General features: G+C 35.5%; 2 protein-coding genes across 2 annotated transcripts in view; both read right to left on the bottom strand.

Moving 5' to 3' along the window:
• Nucleotides 1-440: 440 nt before the first annotated feature.
• LOC306878579 (neurexophilin-1-like) lies at nucleotides 441-1,130 on the bottom strand (the record flags this gene model as incomplete). Its single annotated transcript, XM_079431004.1, has 1 exon — nucleotides 441-1,130. One exon carries the CDS (start codon nucleotides 1,128-1,130, stop codon nucleotides 441-443), a length of 690 nt encoding a protein of 229 aa, XP_079287130.1.
• An 8,901-nt stretch (nucleotides 1,131-10,031) lies between these two features.
• LOC306878010 (thrombospondin type-1 domain-containing protein 7A-like) overlaps nucleotides 10,032-18,452 on the bottom strand; it is a 139,767-nt gene continuing 131,346 nt past the window's right edge. The window contains exons 25-31 of the mRNA XM_079430088.1: nucleotides 17,550-17,723; nucleotides 15,998-16,078; nucleotides 15,348-15,430; nucleotides 14,285-14,498; nucleotides 13,153-13,240; nucleotides 12,761-13,012; nucleotides 10,032-10,647 (exon numbers count right to left, since the gene is read on the bottom strand). Coding sequence (XP_079286214.1) covers nucleotides 12,871-13,012; nucleotides 13,153-13,240; nucleotides 14,285-14,498; nucleotides 15,348-15,430; nucleotides 15,998-16,078; nucleotides 17,550-17,723 — 782 coding nt within the window. The 3' untranslated portion in view covers nucleotides 10,032-10,647; nucleotides 12,761-12,870. The remainder of the gene's footprint in view (nucleotides 10,648-12,760; nucleotides 13,013-13,152; nucleotides 13,241-14,284; nucleotides 14,499-15,347; nucleotides 15,431-15,997; nucleotides 16,079-17,549; nucleotides 17,724-18,452) is intronic.

The following is an 18,452-nucleotide window of genomic DNA, read 5'->3' as shown; positions in this document are numbered from 1 at the left end:
GAATGAATGATGCATTTATATAGCGCTTTATTGTGTATTGCTGTACACCCAAAGCGCTTTACAATCATGTGGGGGGTCTCTCCTCAACCACCACCAGTGTGCAGTGTGAGATTTATCCCATTATTCTCCCCAAAATAGCCTTTGGATATACAGACATGCTTTTCTAAATAAATGCAGTTGCAATATGGATTTTGTATGCATTTTCACTGACACTTGTTTTGTGATGACAGTTGCATGAAAATGTTTTCCAAACTAGAAATCCTGTAACACTCATGCCAACCACAATCAAAAGATTACAGATTATTACTACAGATTAGCTACTATGAATCAGAATCAGTTGATGAGTAAATCATAACAGAATGTTCAATTAGTGAACTTTTCCTATTCCAGTTCAAAATGGAAAATATTAGAATAAACATTTATTAATTTGATCAAAATGATCATCTAAAAGGTAAGTATGGAGACTCGCTGTGGTAGTTATAGTCTGGACAGACTTTCTGCACCAGTTTGTAGTCCAAGCTATAGAAGTATATGTAGACACAAATGACTTTGAACGGTTTTGAGCAGAGCCAAGAAACATGGCTGTGAGTCTGATCCTGGTCACAGCTATGAGACGGGTCGTACCAGCAGCGTGTGCTTTTGGTACCTCTCTCCACCCTCTCATGCTCCACCCTGCAGTTAAACATTCTCGACTCCACCGAGTGCAGAACGGTTTGAGCCGCTGCATCAAATTCCACCACTTTGCTCGGAGGAACCAGCCCTACGGAGACGTTTCCTCCTCCGGTGGTATTGTATCGGAAATAAACGCTGAATGTTCCGTTGCCGTGATCCACGATCTTCCCAGCGATGAGCAGGTTGAGGCTCGTAGACTTCACTTTGCACTGGAAATCTCCCCAGCCGAACATCTTCTTAGCTTTTCCTCTTTTCACCGTGACCTGTTTCCTGGATTGTTGGGCGGATGGGTTTGTGTCCGTCAGGTTTGGAGCCCAGTCCCAAAGCTCCTGCTCGGGACATGGCTGGAGTTTGTCAGACAGGAGGGCTTGGTCGGCATCACGGACATCAGGACTTGACATGGGCAATGGGTCTGGATCAGCACATGGATACTTCACTGTCCTCTTAGACCTGTCCATTTGCAGAGACCTTGCTGTCAGAGGACTATTTCCTTTGGCATATCTGAGCTGAGACAACAAAATGAGACAACAATGTAGTTTTATACACAAAAAGAGACAACGAAAAAAAAAAAAAAAACATATCAAAAGGACAAGATCTCCTTGACTTCACTCGAAATGATTTGACAGCCAATCTGTCATACAAGAGAGCTTTTATAAGTGAGCTCTTGGATCAATAATCCGAATATGAGTTTTTTATAGTATGGTCACTTAATTAAAGAGCGGTTCACGTCCAACGTCAGGGTCAGTGCAAGGTCAGTCCTGAAACAAATATGGAGATTCAAAAGGTGTCAGAGAGGTGCCTGTAATTGAATCTCAGCCATCAATATCAAATCAAAATGACATACAGGAGAGTCAGGGAAAGATGGTCTGACTTACAAAAGCTAAACGTGTCCATATTAGATAGAATATATCTACATGAATAGACGGATGGATGGATAGGACAAAAGAATGGCAGAACGATAGACAGAATGATAGATAGAACGACTGAATGATAGACAGCCAGCCAGCCAGCCACACAGATCAGACAGACAGACAGACAGACAGACAGACAGATAGATAGATAGGACAGACAGACAGATAGATAAGATAAGATAAGATAGATCATGACAAATATGTTCTGTACAGAGGTGACAGCACAAAAAAAAACAAACATCATCTAATTCCAGCCCCCTGCAGTGATGAGTTAATGAGATAATTTAGGAAGATATAACAAAAACCTTTCATCTCATTCGCCTCATTTACATATCAGAATTACTTTTTTATGGTACACAATACAGTCAGACATGCTGCTTTAGTGCCAGAATGCTGTGAAACATAATTAACTTCATTTGAAGACTGACAGTTTTCCCAAAAAGCTCCAGGCAGGATTACAGCTTTCCGATGGCAGATTTACAGGAAGCTGGTTTAATGGATTAGGTCTCCAGCAGTTCCACGCTGCCATCACACTCCAGCTATAAATAAGATCAAGGTGTTCCCAGCTCAGAATTCATTCCCCAAAATGTAATTTTATGGAGTTGTAACATTCATAAACATAATTCAAAGCAGCCAGACGAGGTAATGTGTGTGAACAATAGCACCTTCATTTTGGATTATATATGATGGAAGGCCAAGGAAACAGAATGGAACTTGTGCAGCGATCATTTGAATGATTCATTTTTAGAATGATGAATAAAAATAGTGACACATTTGAAGTAATATCAAAACAGAACTTTTAAAGTTGGCTTACAGGTCAACGTAAATACAAACCCGATTCCAAAAAAGTTGGGACACTGTACAAATTGTGAATAAAAACAGACTGCAATGATGTGGAAGTTTCAAATTTCAATATTTTAGTTAGAATACAACATAGATGACATCAAATGTTTTAAACTGAGAAAATGTATCATTTTAAGGGAAAAATAAGTTTATTTTAAATTTCATGGCATCAACACATCTCAAAAAAGTTGGGACAAGGCCATGTTTACCAGTGTGTGGCATCCCCTCTTCTTTTTATAACAGTCTGCAAACGTCTGGGGGCTGAGGAGACAAGTTGCTCAAGTTTAGGAATAGGAATGTTGTCCCATTCTTGTCTAATACAGGCTCTAGTTGCTCAACTGTCTTAGGTCTTCTTTGTCGCATCTTCCTCTTTATGATGCGCCAAATGTTTTCTATGGGTGAAAGATCTGGACTGCAGGCTGGCCATTTCAGTACCCGGATCCTCCAGCCATGATGTTGTAATTGATGCAGTATGTGGTCTGGCATTGTCATGTTGGAAAACGCAAGGTCTTCCCTGAAAGAGACAACGTCTGGATGGGAGCATATGTTGTTCTAGAACTTGGATATACCTTTCAGCATTGATGGTGCCTTTCCAGATGTGTAAGCTGCCCATGCCACACGCACTCATGCAACCCCATACCATCAGAGATGCAGGCTTCTGAACTGAGTGCTGATAACAACTTGGGTTGTCCTTGTCCTTTTTAGTCCGGATGACATGGTGTCCCAATTGTCCAAAAAGAACTTCAAATTTTGATTCGTCTGACCACAGAACAGTTTTCCACTTTGGCACAGTCCATTTTAAATAAGCCTTGGCCCAGAGAAAACGCCTGCGCTTCTGGATCATGTTTAGATATGGCTTCTTTTTTGACCTATAGAGCTTTAGCCGGCAACGGCGAATGGCACGGTGGATTGTGTTCACCGACAATGTTTTCTGGAAGTATTCCTGAGCCCATGTTGTGATTTCCATTACAGTAGCATTCCTGTATGTGATGCAGTGCCGTCTAAGGGCCCGAAGATCACGGGCATCCAGTATGGTTTTCCAGCCTTGACCCTTATGCACAGAGATTGTTCCAGATTCTCTGAATCTTTGGATGATATTATGCACTGTAGATGATGATAACTTCAAACTCTTTGCAATTTTTCTCTGAGAAACTCCTTTCTGATATTGCTCCACTATTTTTCGCCGCAGCATTGGGAGGAATTGGTGATCCTCTTGCCATCTTGACTTCTGAGAGACACTGCCACTCTGAGAGGCTCTTTTTATACCCAATCATGTTGCCAATTGACCTAATACGTTGCAAATTGGTCCTCCAGCTGTTCCTTATATGTGCATTTAACTTTTCCGGCCTCTTATTGATACCTGTCCCAACTTTTTTGGAATGTGTAGCTCTCATGAAATCCAAAATGAGCCAATATTTGGCATGACATTTCAAAATGTCTCACTTTCAACATTTGATATGTTATCTATATTCTATTGTGAATAAAATATAAGTTTATGAGATTTGTAAATTATTGCATTCCTTTTTTATTCGTAATTTGTACAGTGTCCCAACTTTTTTGGAATTAGGTTTGTAAATAACAGTAGTGTTTAAATATGTTTAATATATCTTATATTATTTATCATATTAATTTTTAAATATATCAAATTAAATATTTTTAATAGTAATACTTTTACTTGAAATTTTAAGTCTTTTTGTATTTAAAATGAATTTATGCATGCATGTATATTTTTAATGTGTTATTTTAATATATTATTAGTTTTAAATATAATCAAATTAAATATTTTGAATACTAATGTTTTACTAGAAATGTAAAGTTTTTTAATCATATATATATATATATATATATATATATATATATATATATATATATATATATATATATATATATATATATATATATATATATATATATATATATATATATATATATATATATATATATAAACTATGATTTATTTATTTTTTTAATTACATGCTTTTTATAGAATAATATGATTATGCTGTAAGCATTTCTAAGGATCTGATCAGGTAGAAAGATTTGCACGTTTTCACTCTGTCCAGTGCAGTCAGTCAGTCAAAAGAGGAATGAAATTCACCTGCAAGGATGAAATCATGACATACTGTACCTCATCTGAAACATTCCCAGAGGGAGATGCTATCTCAGAAACCAGCGCTTGAAAAAGAATCCATGATTGGGTTGAGAATATTAGTGAATAAATCAGCAAGTCACGATTGAACTCCATAGATCATGATTAAAAACATAAACAGCACTGTAATCAGATGAAGGCAAAGTTACTGCAACACTGGAGCAATTCCATTAAACATGCCCAGGTGAAAAAAAAAAGGAAAACCCCAAAAATCGAAACTTATGATATCAACTCAATAGCTCTTTTCACAGAATTCGTATATTGGATCTTTATCTCCAGGGGTCAGACACTTACAGTCACACTTATATATTTATATAAAAAAGCAATAATCCTTTTGAGGCTCGAGCACCACTTTGCCTCTTATTTCAATTAGAGACAAATCGATCTTCAGTCTGAGGTGTGAGCTGGACCTTATACAGAGAGAGGAGGACGCAGGACTGAAGAGACAGACGTCAAAAACAAAATACTACTTCTGGTTCTTCAGCTCACAATGCTGGAATGTTGCATCATTAACTGTATATGATGAGAACGCATACTCTGATTAATACTGGAGAACATCTATAAAAGCACTATGAATGATAAACTGCAATTGAAAGTACAATACATGAGACTGCAAATGTTCACACTTTCTTATTCACAAAATGTTGTTTCATCTGAAAACATGATGGATAAAATTGCTGACGTTTCTGAGTAGTATTGATCACTCCAGCGCAGTTTCCAAATGTCCATTGTCCATGAATTTTGATGACCAATACTGCATGTTCCTTCATATGATATTCTTAACCAACCATTAAATTACTAAAGTATTGCTGACATAAACTATAGACAGCAGCATGTACCTGCATCTACTTGTGTCTTGTAATGCAATCAAGATCCATCATTAATGATTATTCTATAAATAGGAGGACTTTTCTGTCAAGCTGGTTTCTACACATCAGAATGGTCTAATTTGACAATTTTATGGGGTTTTGGGGCACCTCAGTTGGACAGTAGAACTATAAAAAAAGATTTTTTTGAAGCTGTAAATAAAAAAAGATGAGACCGTTTTACAAGAATACTATTTTTTACAAGTTCTCTATTTCAGAATGTTACATTTAATTCAGTGTGTAACTGTTTATTATTATATTTAGCAGCATTTTATGAGTGAAAATGGTTTCTACACCATATTTTCTTCAGTGTGAGCCATCTTAAATCAGCTAAGTCATGGAAAATCACATTAAACTGTTTTTGCCCTATCAGGATATTATGATTTGTGGTAAAAATGCCAATAATTATAGTTGGGATTTCTTCTATAATTTAGAATCAGCTCTAAAGGATCCTAATGGGAATTTTGTAACACATTCATAACATAAAAAAACTATTTTAATTAATGTTACATCTTCTAACTGTAGAACAAAATACAATATATACAAAAATATATGGTCACACAATTTAGAATATAATTTAGAGCAAATTAGTGAAATATCTGATTTACAAAGGAATTATTTTGAACCCACAACCCCCAGTGTGACTGCCTTTAATAAGACGCTTTAAAAATAAAACGCTGTAGAAACTCCATGTTCAATTTCAGCATTTGATATTAATAAAAACACCAGTGCTCACATATTCTCCATATAATCCATCCTTCATAAATCTCTTATAAACTGTGTTTCAGCCTTTGACCACATCTTATTTGATTCTTACAGGATTTTTAATTGATCCCTTTAGGATCGGTTCTAAATTCCAATAGAAATCAAGTACATTCCGTAAGGATTTGAGTTGACTGCCTGACGCTGTCTGAGGTGCTGAACATCAGACAGCCAAATACATCAAAGAACAAGTTCAACACCCACAGCAAAGAGAAGTATAAGAATTGGTGATAAAATTGAAATGCACTTACATCATTAATGGAGAGGAGTATCACGAGACACATCAAACTGCTCGCAATCATCATCATTTAGAAGGTTTCCGACTCTTGAACTTTCCTCGCAGCCGTTCTGATCCCTGTGAAATTCTCAATGGGATTCAGTGAAGTTCAGGGGAAGCTGATCTTCCTGATGCAAGGCTCTTCTCTGCTCTACGGTCACTCAGCTCCATCTGACACTGACAGACGCTTGCTCGCATGAGAGAGGAACGCCTATGAACGTCGACACAACCAATCCTATGACTTTCATTAATAGAGTCATATCTGATTTCATACAGTGGATAAGAGATCAAACACATTCATATTCACAAAATATGGAGATAGACAAGAAACATCATTCATACCCGTTTAATACACCAGTATTTATTACCTGTAGGTCATCAGAAAACAAACTGTACAAAAAAAAAGACCTTGGTACTTTACAACATGACCAAAATCAACAAAAGATCAGCGAGACCACTTTGCAATATACTAAACATGTACTTTCTGTGCAATACAAAAGAAATGAATATGATTTAATACTCATTATTTACATATAAACTAAAGGTAAACATTAATTTCACCAGCTGCTAGCAGGACAGCCGGGTGAAACGACTCTGATGTAGCAGCGTAAATGAATTACAGTAGGGGAAAATGAGGAGAGTTGACCGATAAAAAGCATTTTCTATATTACTAATATTTGAATGGAAGATTTCAGCAGGATTCATAGACCATCACATTTTAGGAATATCGTATTCACGCCGTTTTTAAAAAATATATATATAACAGGTCCTTAAATTCAAATTAAATCAAATTTCATGAATAAATACACACTATATTTTCTTCTTCAATGCATTTTGTATTTTTTTTTTAGAGGGGAGGAAGGGTAATCATTTGAAAATAATTTATGGATATATAAACTGAATACTGCTTAATCTGCTGAATGATACAAAATTATTTACTGTTTGATGGCTTTGTAAGTTTGTTGCAAGTGCATGAGACAGCTCATACTTATGATGTCATAATATTATATATATATATCTCAGATCCAACAAAAGTGCTACACATGTACAATGAGCCCAGAAAGTAATTGCACACTTAAACCACACTTTATGTATGGATGTCTTTGCATTAGATGATAATATCAAAAGTAAATATATTTGCATTTTGATGACTTTGTGTATAGTACCACTTTTAATTCATTAAATTTTTATAAATGGTTTTTATATCACAAGACATAAGCTGCTTAATGATACTGATATATTAAATAGTAACTGCTTAGAGTCGTTCAGGAATCGGACTCACATTGGTCGAGTTGTATGTTTTTGATGCAGTATAAAATACCAATTTATAAGAGTCATTAGTTTGGGAATCGGACTACACTGGACACATTGTATGTTTTTGATTCAGTATAAAATATGAGTTCATACAGGTAATTAGTTCAGAAATTAGACTACACTTGATGCGTCACATGAACCGGTTCTTTTTAGTGAATCAAAAAACATAAGATTAATTTGTTTGGGAATTGGACTACACTGGATACACTGCACATTTTTGCTTCACTGAAAAGAATCGGTTCATATGAGTCTGCTGCTCCGGAATCGGACTACAATGATTCAATATAAAATACTGATTAGTTATTCAGTATAAAAAATGATATATTTTTGTATATTATATATTTTTACACTGGATGCGTCAAATGTTTTTGACTCACTAAAAATAATCGGTTCATAAGAGTCATTCATTCGGGAATCTGATTACACTGGATGTGTCATATGTTTTTGATTCACTAAAAAGAACCGGATCTTAAAGGAACACTCCACTTTAAAAAAAATAAACATAAAAATAGGCTCATTTTCCAACTCCCCAAGAGTTAAACAGTTGAGTTTTACTGTTTTCGAATCCATTCATCCGATCTCTGGGTCTGGCGGTAGCACTTTTAACATAGTTTAGCATAAAGTTCCTTGATTATTACGCCGGAATGAGAGTATAGTTCCTAGCCATATCGGCCTAGAAAATTGCAACTTTTCATTTTCCGTCAGTCTTAGTACACGATGTAACTACAGAAGAGTCAAGTTCTAAATAGGAAAAATATTGAGACTCTTTGGTCATTTTTGAGCGAGATGCTAACGGTCTAATCCGATTCAATGATCTATGCTAAGCTACGCTAAAAGTGCTATTGCCAGAGCCGGAGATCGGCTGAATGGATTCGAAAACGGTAAAACTCAACCGTTTAACTCTGGGGGAGTTGGAAAATGAGCCTATTTTCAAAAAAAGTGGAGTGTTCCTTTAAGAGTCATTCATTTGGGAATCAGACTACACTGGACGAGCCGTATGAGTTTGATTCACTAAAATGAAGCTGCTCATAAGGATCTCATATCAGTCGTGCAAAAAAACACCATCAGAATAGTTTAGTACAGTATTTCGCAGCACATGCGAAAAACGTAAAAGGAAGTGAACATTAATCGTTTCCAGTATTTAAAAAAATGCAACCAGTTCCCCATCTAATGCAATTACATTCAGACATATTCAAGTTTATCTTGCATGTCCAAATACTTGTAGGGCCACTGTATTTTGCATGTCCACTGTCCTGTGAGAATTGGCAACAATTAGTAACAAAACTTCAGTATTTTTTTATCAATAATAAGGCAGAAACTATCGGTCTTCCCATGAGACCCATTGTCTTGACACATACATCATTCATGTAATTAGATACCAGACAGTGAAAATGGGGCATAAACCCCCCAATCAAAAGTCATACTACTGTCACAACCACTTTTCCTCAACAACTGTACATCGACCAATTATTATAAAAATGCCTGAATGGAAAACTATAACAGAAAATACATATTTAAAGTCTGTTGAGCAGAAAAGACACATCATAGAAACTATACAATGCACAAATGAGTGAAAACAAAAGGACATGAGGTCTTTAGAGTCCCACTCTGAGATGTATTTTTACACTTTCTCAGTTATCCCGTCTCACTGATGTGCTCCAGATTCATATTCGCTTGCCTTGAAGAATCGTTGCTTCTGAGACATCATTGGTTCAATGGCGAACGCTTTCCTTGCTGCACTAATATAGTGCAAAATAACGCCTGGATTCAGAGTGGGACTTCCAGGAGAACATGATTTGTCTGGTTTTCACCTTCCATAGAAAGGCTGCATCTTCTGTGAGCAAATATCGTCCATGATATCTGTTTCCTTTCGTGTTCTCTACTGTGTGTGTTGTATGTTTTGGCATTGTCTGTTCAATAGCTCCTTCCAAATAATGAGTCCTCTCAGCTAGGAAGCACAAGTCGGAAGAAAGTTGTTCCGATAAGGTCCTGACCCGTCGTATAGTAGACCGCAGTTGCATAATTGACAAATACTTGTAAGGAACTGAATATAAACAAAGGCATGATCTCACAGCATGTGAAGATGTGTGTAAAGGCTCCTCCAGAACAAGAACATGAAGTAAAAATAAAGTATGAAGGTTTTTCTTTGCGGCTCTTGGATGTTTCTTCTTCCTCTATGTTGGATTCAAGCATTTAGGGTCCAGTATTTCAGATGGTTAGGCTTTTTTAATTTTTTTAGGAGTATTTGGTTGAATCTCAAGAACATTCCTGGGCCATACTTCACCCCAAAGTCAAATGGTAAACAAAAAACGAAGCCTAAGGTCTATTTGCATTGTGATATTTTAATGACAATTAAGCACATTTACACAAAAACATATTGTAAACATGAAATAAGTATTAATACATCATGATATTTGTTATATTGTCTTTAATTTATTATGATTTAAATGAAAAAAATAAATAAATCACCATTGGCAATACTGAGAATTACAAAAACACTGAAAGTAAATAGTTTTTGTAATTAAATGCATTAAAGTATATATTTATAAAAAAAAACATTTAGGAAGAAAGTGGTTAATTTTCATAATGCAATATTGTCATTTTCATAATTTTGGAATGTACAAAGGTGCTAAAATAGGCTTTGCTTCATTTCATTACTTATTTTTGTCTTTTGAATTTGGGGTATAATTTGACCTGGACATGTTTTCATGAGATTCAACCATTTGCTGATGATATTTTTCATGAAATTAGTTTTCCGAGAAGGGCTACATGTCCACATCTCCGTCGTATGCCAGGGTCAGGGGTTTCAATCGATTATTATTTTGTCTTCGCTGAGGTTTCTTTGGCTTTTTGCTGAGGACAAAAGAATGATGCAGCTGTCACTCTCAAAACCTTGGATGTTTAACACAGACTGTGTGTAGTTTATCTTATGAGAAAACACATTTTATATTACACAAACACAGTATATATTATATATGCATATGCATGTTATGGCATATGATACAAAAAAGAAATCATGAAATATGTGTAAAAAAACAAGATGATGAAAAATCATGATGATCAGTAAAAGTTCAGTTATGACTTATGATGAAATATGATAGGTGCAAAATGTGTAAAGCGGTTGGACTTCATTAAAGACTGTACTGGCCTAATTAGTTTTCAGCATTATTGCAACATGTAATCATAAAAAAAAGTTGCTGCTCCAAAACCTAGTGAGTTGCTCCCACAGGCAACATTTTCAAGCATAATAGATGCAAAGTCTGTTCCAAAATGTGGGAAACATGATACTGCTGCTTACTGAAACACCTCATTTGGACCTAATTCTAAGGCAAAATCCCATGTATCCATTACGGAGGACGCAATCGCAAAAATCATTATGACATATCAGCGAAAAAAAAAAAAGAAGTGAGAGAAATGTTGATTATGAACCTTGATAAAAATAGTTTACTATAATTAAAAAGGGGGAAAGGAAAATGGGGAAGTGGTGTGTGGCCAAGTATGGTGACCCATACTTGGAATTTGTGCTCTGCATTTAACCCATCCAAGTGCACACACAGTAGTGAACATACACCAGTAGTGAACATACACCCAGAGCAGTGGGCAGCCAATGCTGCGGCGCCCGGGGAGCAGTTGGGGGTTCGGTGCCTTACTCAAGGGTTTCACCTCAGTCGTGGTATTGAGGGTGGAGAGTGTTGGTTATTCACTCCCTGCCAGACCTGAGACTCGAACCCATGACCTTCAGGTTATAAGTCCACCTCTCTATCCATTAGGCCACGACTGCCCCTAAAAATAGGCTATTTGTGGACTATCACTAAAATACTATATTATATATTTTTTAGAGTGTATGTATGCTATTATTTGCTATTTAATTTACATTTAAATTTTATTTTTGTATTTTGTTTTCATTTTAAATTTAGTTTAATTTTGAGTAATTCTGTTGTATCTGTGTTTTACATATAGGTTTATTTAATTTAGTTTTAGTTATTTTAATAGTTCAACAAACTAAATGAAAATGAGAAATGTTGCACCAAAAAGACGCATTTATGTATTTTTATATTTTATTTGTATTTTATTTCAGTTAACATTTATTTTGAGTAGTGTTAATTTTGTCAGCTTTTTAAAATTTAGTCTTAGTTTTAGCCCTGTGTCAAATATTATTATTATTTTTTTTTTTATCATATTTAGTCAACCTATCCAGTTTTTTATTTAGTCAAGTTTTAGTTCAAGTCTAAGAATTTTAGTCTAGTTTTAGTCAATGAAAAAGTCTTATTTTTGCTAAGGTGCAAAATGGTTGAACTGATAATCACAATTATTTTGACCAAAATTACAATCGTGATTACTGATCATAATTGTTGTCATTTGAGAAATTATATGAAAGGTACTGCATTTCACCTATAAGCACAAATAAAGAGAAGTCAACTCATACACATGGTTAAATTTACCTCATCTAGTTTCCTGAATTAGTCAGTTATCATATAAGGGTCTGAATACTTAGGACCATGTGATATTTCAGTTTTTCTTTTTTAATAAATCTGCAAAAATGTCAACAATTCTGTGTTTTTCTGTCAATATGGGGTGCTGTGTGTACATTAATGAGGAAAAAAAATTAACTTAAATGATTTTAGCAAATGGCTGCAATATAACAAAGAGTGAAAAATTGAAGGGGGTCTGAATACTTTCCGTACCCACTGTGTATATATATATATATATATATATATATATATATATATATACTATATTAATAATGTCAGATGCCTTAATAATCGGAAAAAAAGAGTCAACAAAAATTGTTCTATTGAATTTAACACTACTTTTGTGTCACTGTTTTTTAATGGTTTTAGTTTCAGCTACCGATAATAAGGCAGTATGTAGGCAGTAGGATCCAATGCAAGCTCACTAGGATTTGCAACAGAGCTATTTTTTCAAATCCTTTTCTAAACCAATAAACCATAAATAAGCAGCCTACCCGGGCAGCTCGATGCATTTAACATCAGAACGTAAGGCACAGACTGAGGTGGAGGCACGAGGCAGAGGGGGCTGAGATGTCAGGACATCAGGAGCCTGTTTCTCCAGCCTTTAACTGGCTCTTGACTCTTGACTCGGCTGCTGGCACTCAGGGCAGGTGTAGGTCAGCTCATGGGCGTCTTGGCCCATCCATACCACCGTACCGTTGGCAGAATCTGGCGTACCGAGCGACCGCCGGATGGCACAGTAACTGCTGCTCATGACGGCGAGGGAGGCATGGATGAGGGTGGGTTGCAAGTTAAAGAAAAACAGAACAAAACGAATGCATGGAGTGAATGAGAAAATAAAACGAGTGATGATGATGAAGCAAACGGAAAGGGTTGTCTTTCTTACCATGCGAGGTAAATCATTGACACTATAAATACCAGGAGGACAAAAACACCTGCCGCCACGCCGTACACCCACGTCTTCAGCTTTCCATCTAAAGAGAAGAAAGACATTTAGCATAGGCCAATAAATAGAAGCACAAGGCAAAACTATATAAAGTTGGTTGGTGTTTTAACACCATGCCAGCTTCCTTGGCTATTTTCATGGCTCCCAAAGTTGAAACAAAAGAGCAACTTGACTTGACTTGACTTGAATTTAAAACAACTATAAAAGGCTTTAGATAAAAACTCTAAATGTACAAAAGCTTGTACTGGTATTTGCGAGTTCACAACAGTTTTTTCTCTTGCTGAGTTTATATCTCACAATTGCAAATTCTAAACTAGTAATTGAGAGTTTATATCTGGCAAGTCTGACTTTTTTCTGACTGAATTATTTTTTTCCCCACCACAGAATAAAAAAATAAAGTTATTGCAATATTTTCTCTCACAGTTCTGACTTTTTTTTTTCAGAATTGGGAGTTTATATCTCAAACCTGCATATAAAGCAATAGTTAGTTTATAAAAACAATTAGTTAATAAAAGTAATAAACTAATAATTCTGAGTTTACATTATTATTATCAGTTTAGATTTTGCAATTCTGACATTTCTTTGAGTTGCAAGTTTATATAAATCGCAATTTCAAATTTTAAACTAGCCGAGTATCAGTTTTTCCATCATGGGATAAAAATATAAAAAAAGGTTATTGTGACTTTTTATCTGACAATTCAGAGTTTTTTTTAATCTCACAATTCTGGCTTCTTTTTTCCTGCTATAGTATTTATTTTTTAATTTGTGGTGGAAATAAACCCCCTGAATTGCAATATGTAAACTCATAATTCAGAGCCAAAAAAATAAAAAAAGTCAGAATTGCAAGATATAAACTCTGAATTTTGAGATAAAAAGTTGCAATTGCCTTTTTAACTTTATTTATTCCATGACAAAAACAAGCTTCTATAAAAATGGATTCAGTGTTGACTGTTAAAAATTACTTTAAATGTGTTTGCAGAGTAATAAAATTTCCTTAGAGAACTTTTAAGACATTTGAGCACAATTAAATAAAATATATGTTTAAGAGAAACTGGACTAAAGAAACGTTTACCTGGTCCAAAGGGTTGCAGGTACCAGGTGCGTCCGGCGCGGCCAGGTTGTATCGTGGTGGGCAGGGTGGGGTTGATGGCCCGGCTGGTCTTCACATCAGCTTTCTTGTCCCCTGAGGTGGGGATTTCGAGCACAGGTATGGGCGTACACTGCTCCAGCATCCCCTCGGCCGTCAGCACCTCAGTATAGCCCTCCTCGCACATACATACACCCTCCTGCAGGGGGCAGAACAGGCACATAAATACGATCATGCTTTCTGCTTCCTCTCAAAGCTTGTGACCCAATTCAGTCCTAAAGCCAAGACATTTCTGCACTCTCAGATCTAAAAGGTCAACGTTTTTTCAATGGTTTTTGGTTAAATGCACCTGAAATAAGGTCTGTGGTTAGCACAAGCTCATTTTATTCTATGACATGAAATACATGCAAGACATTTAAGCTTTAACATGTCTTTTTTTGTTACTAAATATGACTACAGAGGTTGTCGGGGACATTGAATTTCATCACACTGAACAGATAAACTCATCTACTCACTAGTTGCTTTCACAGCCTTGTTGCATTCATAACCACACTCTTGCAGACTTCCCAACATGGTAATTTTAAGTAAACACTGAAAGAGCTGTTGGAGCTTAATGGTGGTGACCGTGAAGTTGTGCAACTGTGGTGTAGATCATTTATAGCCCAACTTTAGATTTTTACTTCTGCTGACTGCATTTAGACTTCACAATGTGTAAGGGATCGTGGGTAAATTATCCCAAAAAGCATACACACTTCAAAAATCGACTAGAAGTATTTGTAATATTTGTACAGCCATGATTTTGTAGGCACTTTGTAGGCCAATTCTTTTCTTAAAATGATTAAAAATTGTTCTTGCAAACACATAAAAAAGCTCATTGAGCATGCTCCAGAAATATAGATCAATTGCATCCAAAAATAAAAACAAAAGTACAGCTTGACCATGATTTTCTGTTGCATTCATTATGATAATTACAGCTGGAGCAACTGTCTGCAGTAACAGACTCCCAGGCTCAGAATTGCATTAATCCCACAATCCTCTTGAGTCTTACCTCTGAGCAAAATGACTGTGGTTTGTCACAAGGTGGATCACATGACTGGTCCGTCCGTGGCAGTAGCGCTGGAGGGCATCCACCTGGAAGAAATAACATTTTCAAGCTTTTGACAACAACTCGGCTTGGAAGAAAGTAATCAGTCAATCAAAAATGTGCATACATACAATATGTGCTAGAAAATTGGCATCTTTTGCACAATACATATTACAGTATATACTGCATACTGTGAGTAGATGCTGGTAGTCTCCATATGTTCTTTTGTGTGTCATGATAATATACTCCACTGTAAACCACTGTATTTAAAAGAAAACTCTGATAATTCATTTTTTAAATTATTATGCATGCAGCTTTCATGAGCTCATTTATTCAGAAGCTACAAAAATGTATTTGTCACACCTCAGGACAATTAAACATGACCTCATGAAGGCAAAAAGGCATGTAAAAGTGGTGAAAAACATACAAAAAATACCAACAGAACCTAAGATGTACTCATTGCTTTATACTGTACTTGCATATACAGTACATTTTAACCTGAAATCTTGAAATTGATAAAAAAAATAGACACATTATGCGTCAATGACCCATAAGCAAAGTGGCTCTGATGGTTTTTATTGGTATGTGTTATTCCTCGTTGGCTGCTTATTCACCTGTGACGTTTATTCCATCTGAGCGCTGACACCAGATCAGCTGAGGATTGCCCATCCACTGGTACTCATAACACTCCCCACCTAGATGGAAATCAATAGATTAAATATACATTCTGCAGCCGTACACTTTTAGGCAGCTGTGGAGAGACTTGATAAGGGTGTTTTCATACAATCTTCTTTAAAAGTACCAAAACTATTCAAATGGACCAAAATTTGAACCTAGTGCGTGGTTGGCGGTAGCCATTGACTTCCATAGTATGGAAAAAAATACTATGAAAGTCTATGGCTACCAGCAACTGTTTGGTTGACAACATTCTTCAAAATTTCTTCTTTTGTATTTGACAAAAAAAAAAAGAAAAGAAAAAAAAAAAGCAGGTTTGCAACAAGTGGATTGTTAATAAATGATGACACAATTTAAATTTTTGGGTGAACCATCCCTTTAAAAGAGAATGCATTTGTAAATTAAGCCGAAGACATCCAACACTCTTAAAAATAAAGGTTTCATGATGCCACAGTAGAACCTTTTTGTCTAAATGATTCCATAAAGAACCTTTAACATCTGAAGAACCTTTCTGTTTCACAAGCGGTTCTTTGTGGTGAAAGAAGGTTCTTTAGATTATAAAAGGTAAGAAAGAGATGGTTCTTTGTGGAACCAAAAACGGTTCTTCTATGGCATTCCTTGAAGAACCTTTTGAAGCACCTTTATTTTTAAGAGTGAACTGCATTTCATGTAAAATTCTTAAAATCATGCACATAAATATACATGCCCTTGTGAAAAAGAAGTATGCTTAATTGTATTTAATGTGCACTTTAAATCTTAAGAGTATATATTTTTTAAACTATGATAATATGAAAGGTACTTTTAAGTGCATTTACAGAGTAGACTTTCTTGACTATATTTCTCAGCACATTTTTGCACAGTGCATATTACACAATACATATTTTAAATTATTTTATTTTAATTGTTTCGTTGTGCTTTAAAGTAATACACTTATTTTGATGTGTTGACTAACGTACTAAATGTAAAGTACTTGATTGTAATTTTAACTGTAGTTTGTTCTTTCATATTACATTTAAAGTTAACATTTTCAATGTATTAAATTGCAACATGATTATACATGTGTAATTACAAATATACTTAAATACATGACATACACATTTCAGTAATAACATTAAAGTATCTTTCAGTTTTGCATAAATGCTTCAGGTAATTATGAAATTACATACAGAGATGTACTTAGATCCTACTTAAGTGGATCAAAAAAACTCTTATGTTCAAATAATTGCATTTAATATAAATTTGAACTATAATCATGTAATTACAATTAATATGCAATTAAGTAATTAAGTACCACAAAGTATATTTTATTTCCATAACAAGTACTCTTTTTAAAAGTATGCCCAAGTGTTCTTGTTTTCACGAAGATGATGCCACTATAAAACAAATGATATGTGATATAAAGTGTTAAATTCTTAAAACTGTGCATGTTAAATAAAATCAAAGTAAAGCAGAGTCTTTATGCAAATGAGAGAGGAGGAGCATGAGTCTCACTGCTGCAGGGCCGGGTCTGCCACTCCTGATCGGGGCACTGAGCGATGTTCTCCGGCTCCTGCGCGATGACGGCACGTGAACGGACCTGCACCGGAGTAAAGTCCAAACGCTGACCCTTCACACACACACTCTGACACGGGCTCCAGTCGGACCACTCCATCAGGTAACAGTCACCTGAACAGATCAACACGAGAGCTGAGCTGCCTAATAACCGACTCACTTCAGCATGATAACAACACAATTTGACATGTAATAATTCACTTATAATTTAAAGTAGTTCAAATGTAGTCATATCTACCATTTTAAGAATGTCGTCTACAATAGAAAATATTTAAAAAGATGGGGATTAAATTGAAGCTATTTAAGAGAATAATATTTTTAGATTATATATTTCAGAATAATTATCAGATTATATATTATTAAACACATTTGTGATACAAAACAATGAAATTCTAAAATATGGTGACAGAATCAAACCTGAAATTTAAAAAAAAAAGTATATTAGGTACACCTTGTTAGTACCGGGTTGGACCCTCTTTTGCCTTCAGAACTGCCTTAATTCTTCGTGGCATAGATTCAACAAGGTGTTGGAAACATTCCTCTGAGATTTTGGTGCATATTGACATGATAGCATCACGCAGTTGCTGCAGATTTGTCGGCTGCACATCCATGATGCGAATCTCCCGTTCCACCACATCCTAAAGGTGCTCTATTGGATTGAGATCTGGTGACTGTGGAGGCCATTTGAGTAAAGTTAACTCATTGTCATGTTCAAGAAACCAGTCTGAGATGATTTGAGCTTTGTGACATGGTGCATTATCCTGCTAGAAGTAGCCATCAGAAAATGGGTACACTGTAGTCATAAAGTGATGGACATGGTCAGCAACAATACTCAGGTAGGCT

This window comes from Barbus barbus, assembly GCF_936440315.1.
Source record: "Barbus barbus genome assembly, chromosome: 12".
Lineage (NCBI taxonomy): Eukaryota > Metazoa > Chordata > Actinopteri > Cypriniformes > Cyprinidae > Barbus > Barbus barbus.
This window is presented reverse-complemented; position numbering and strand designations above follow the sequence as displayed.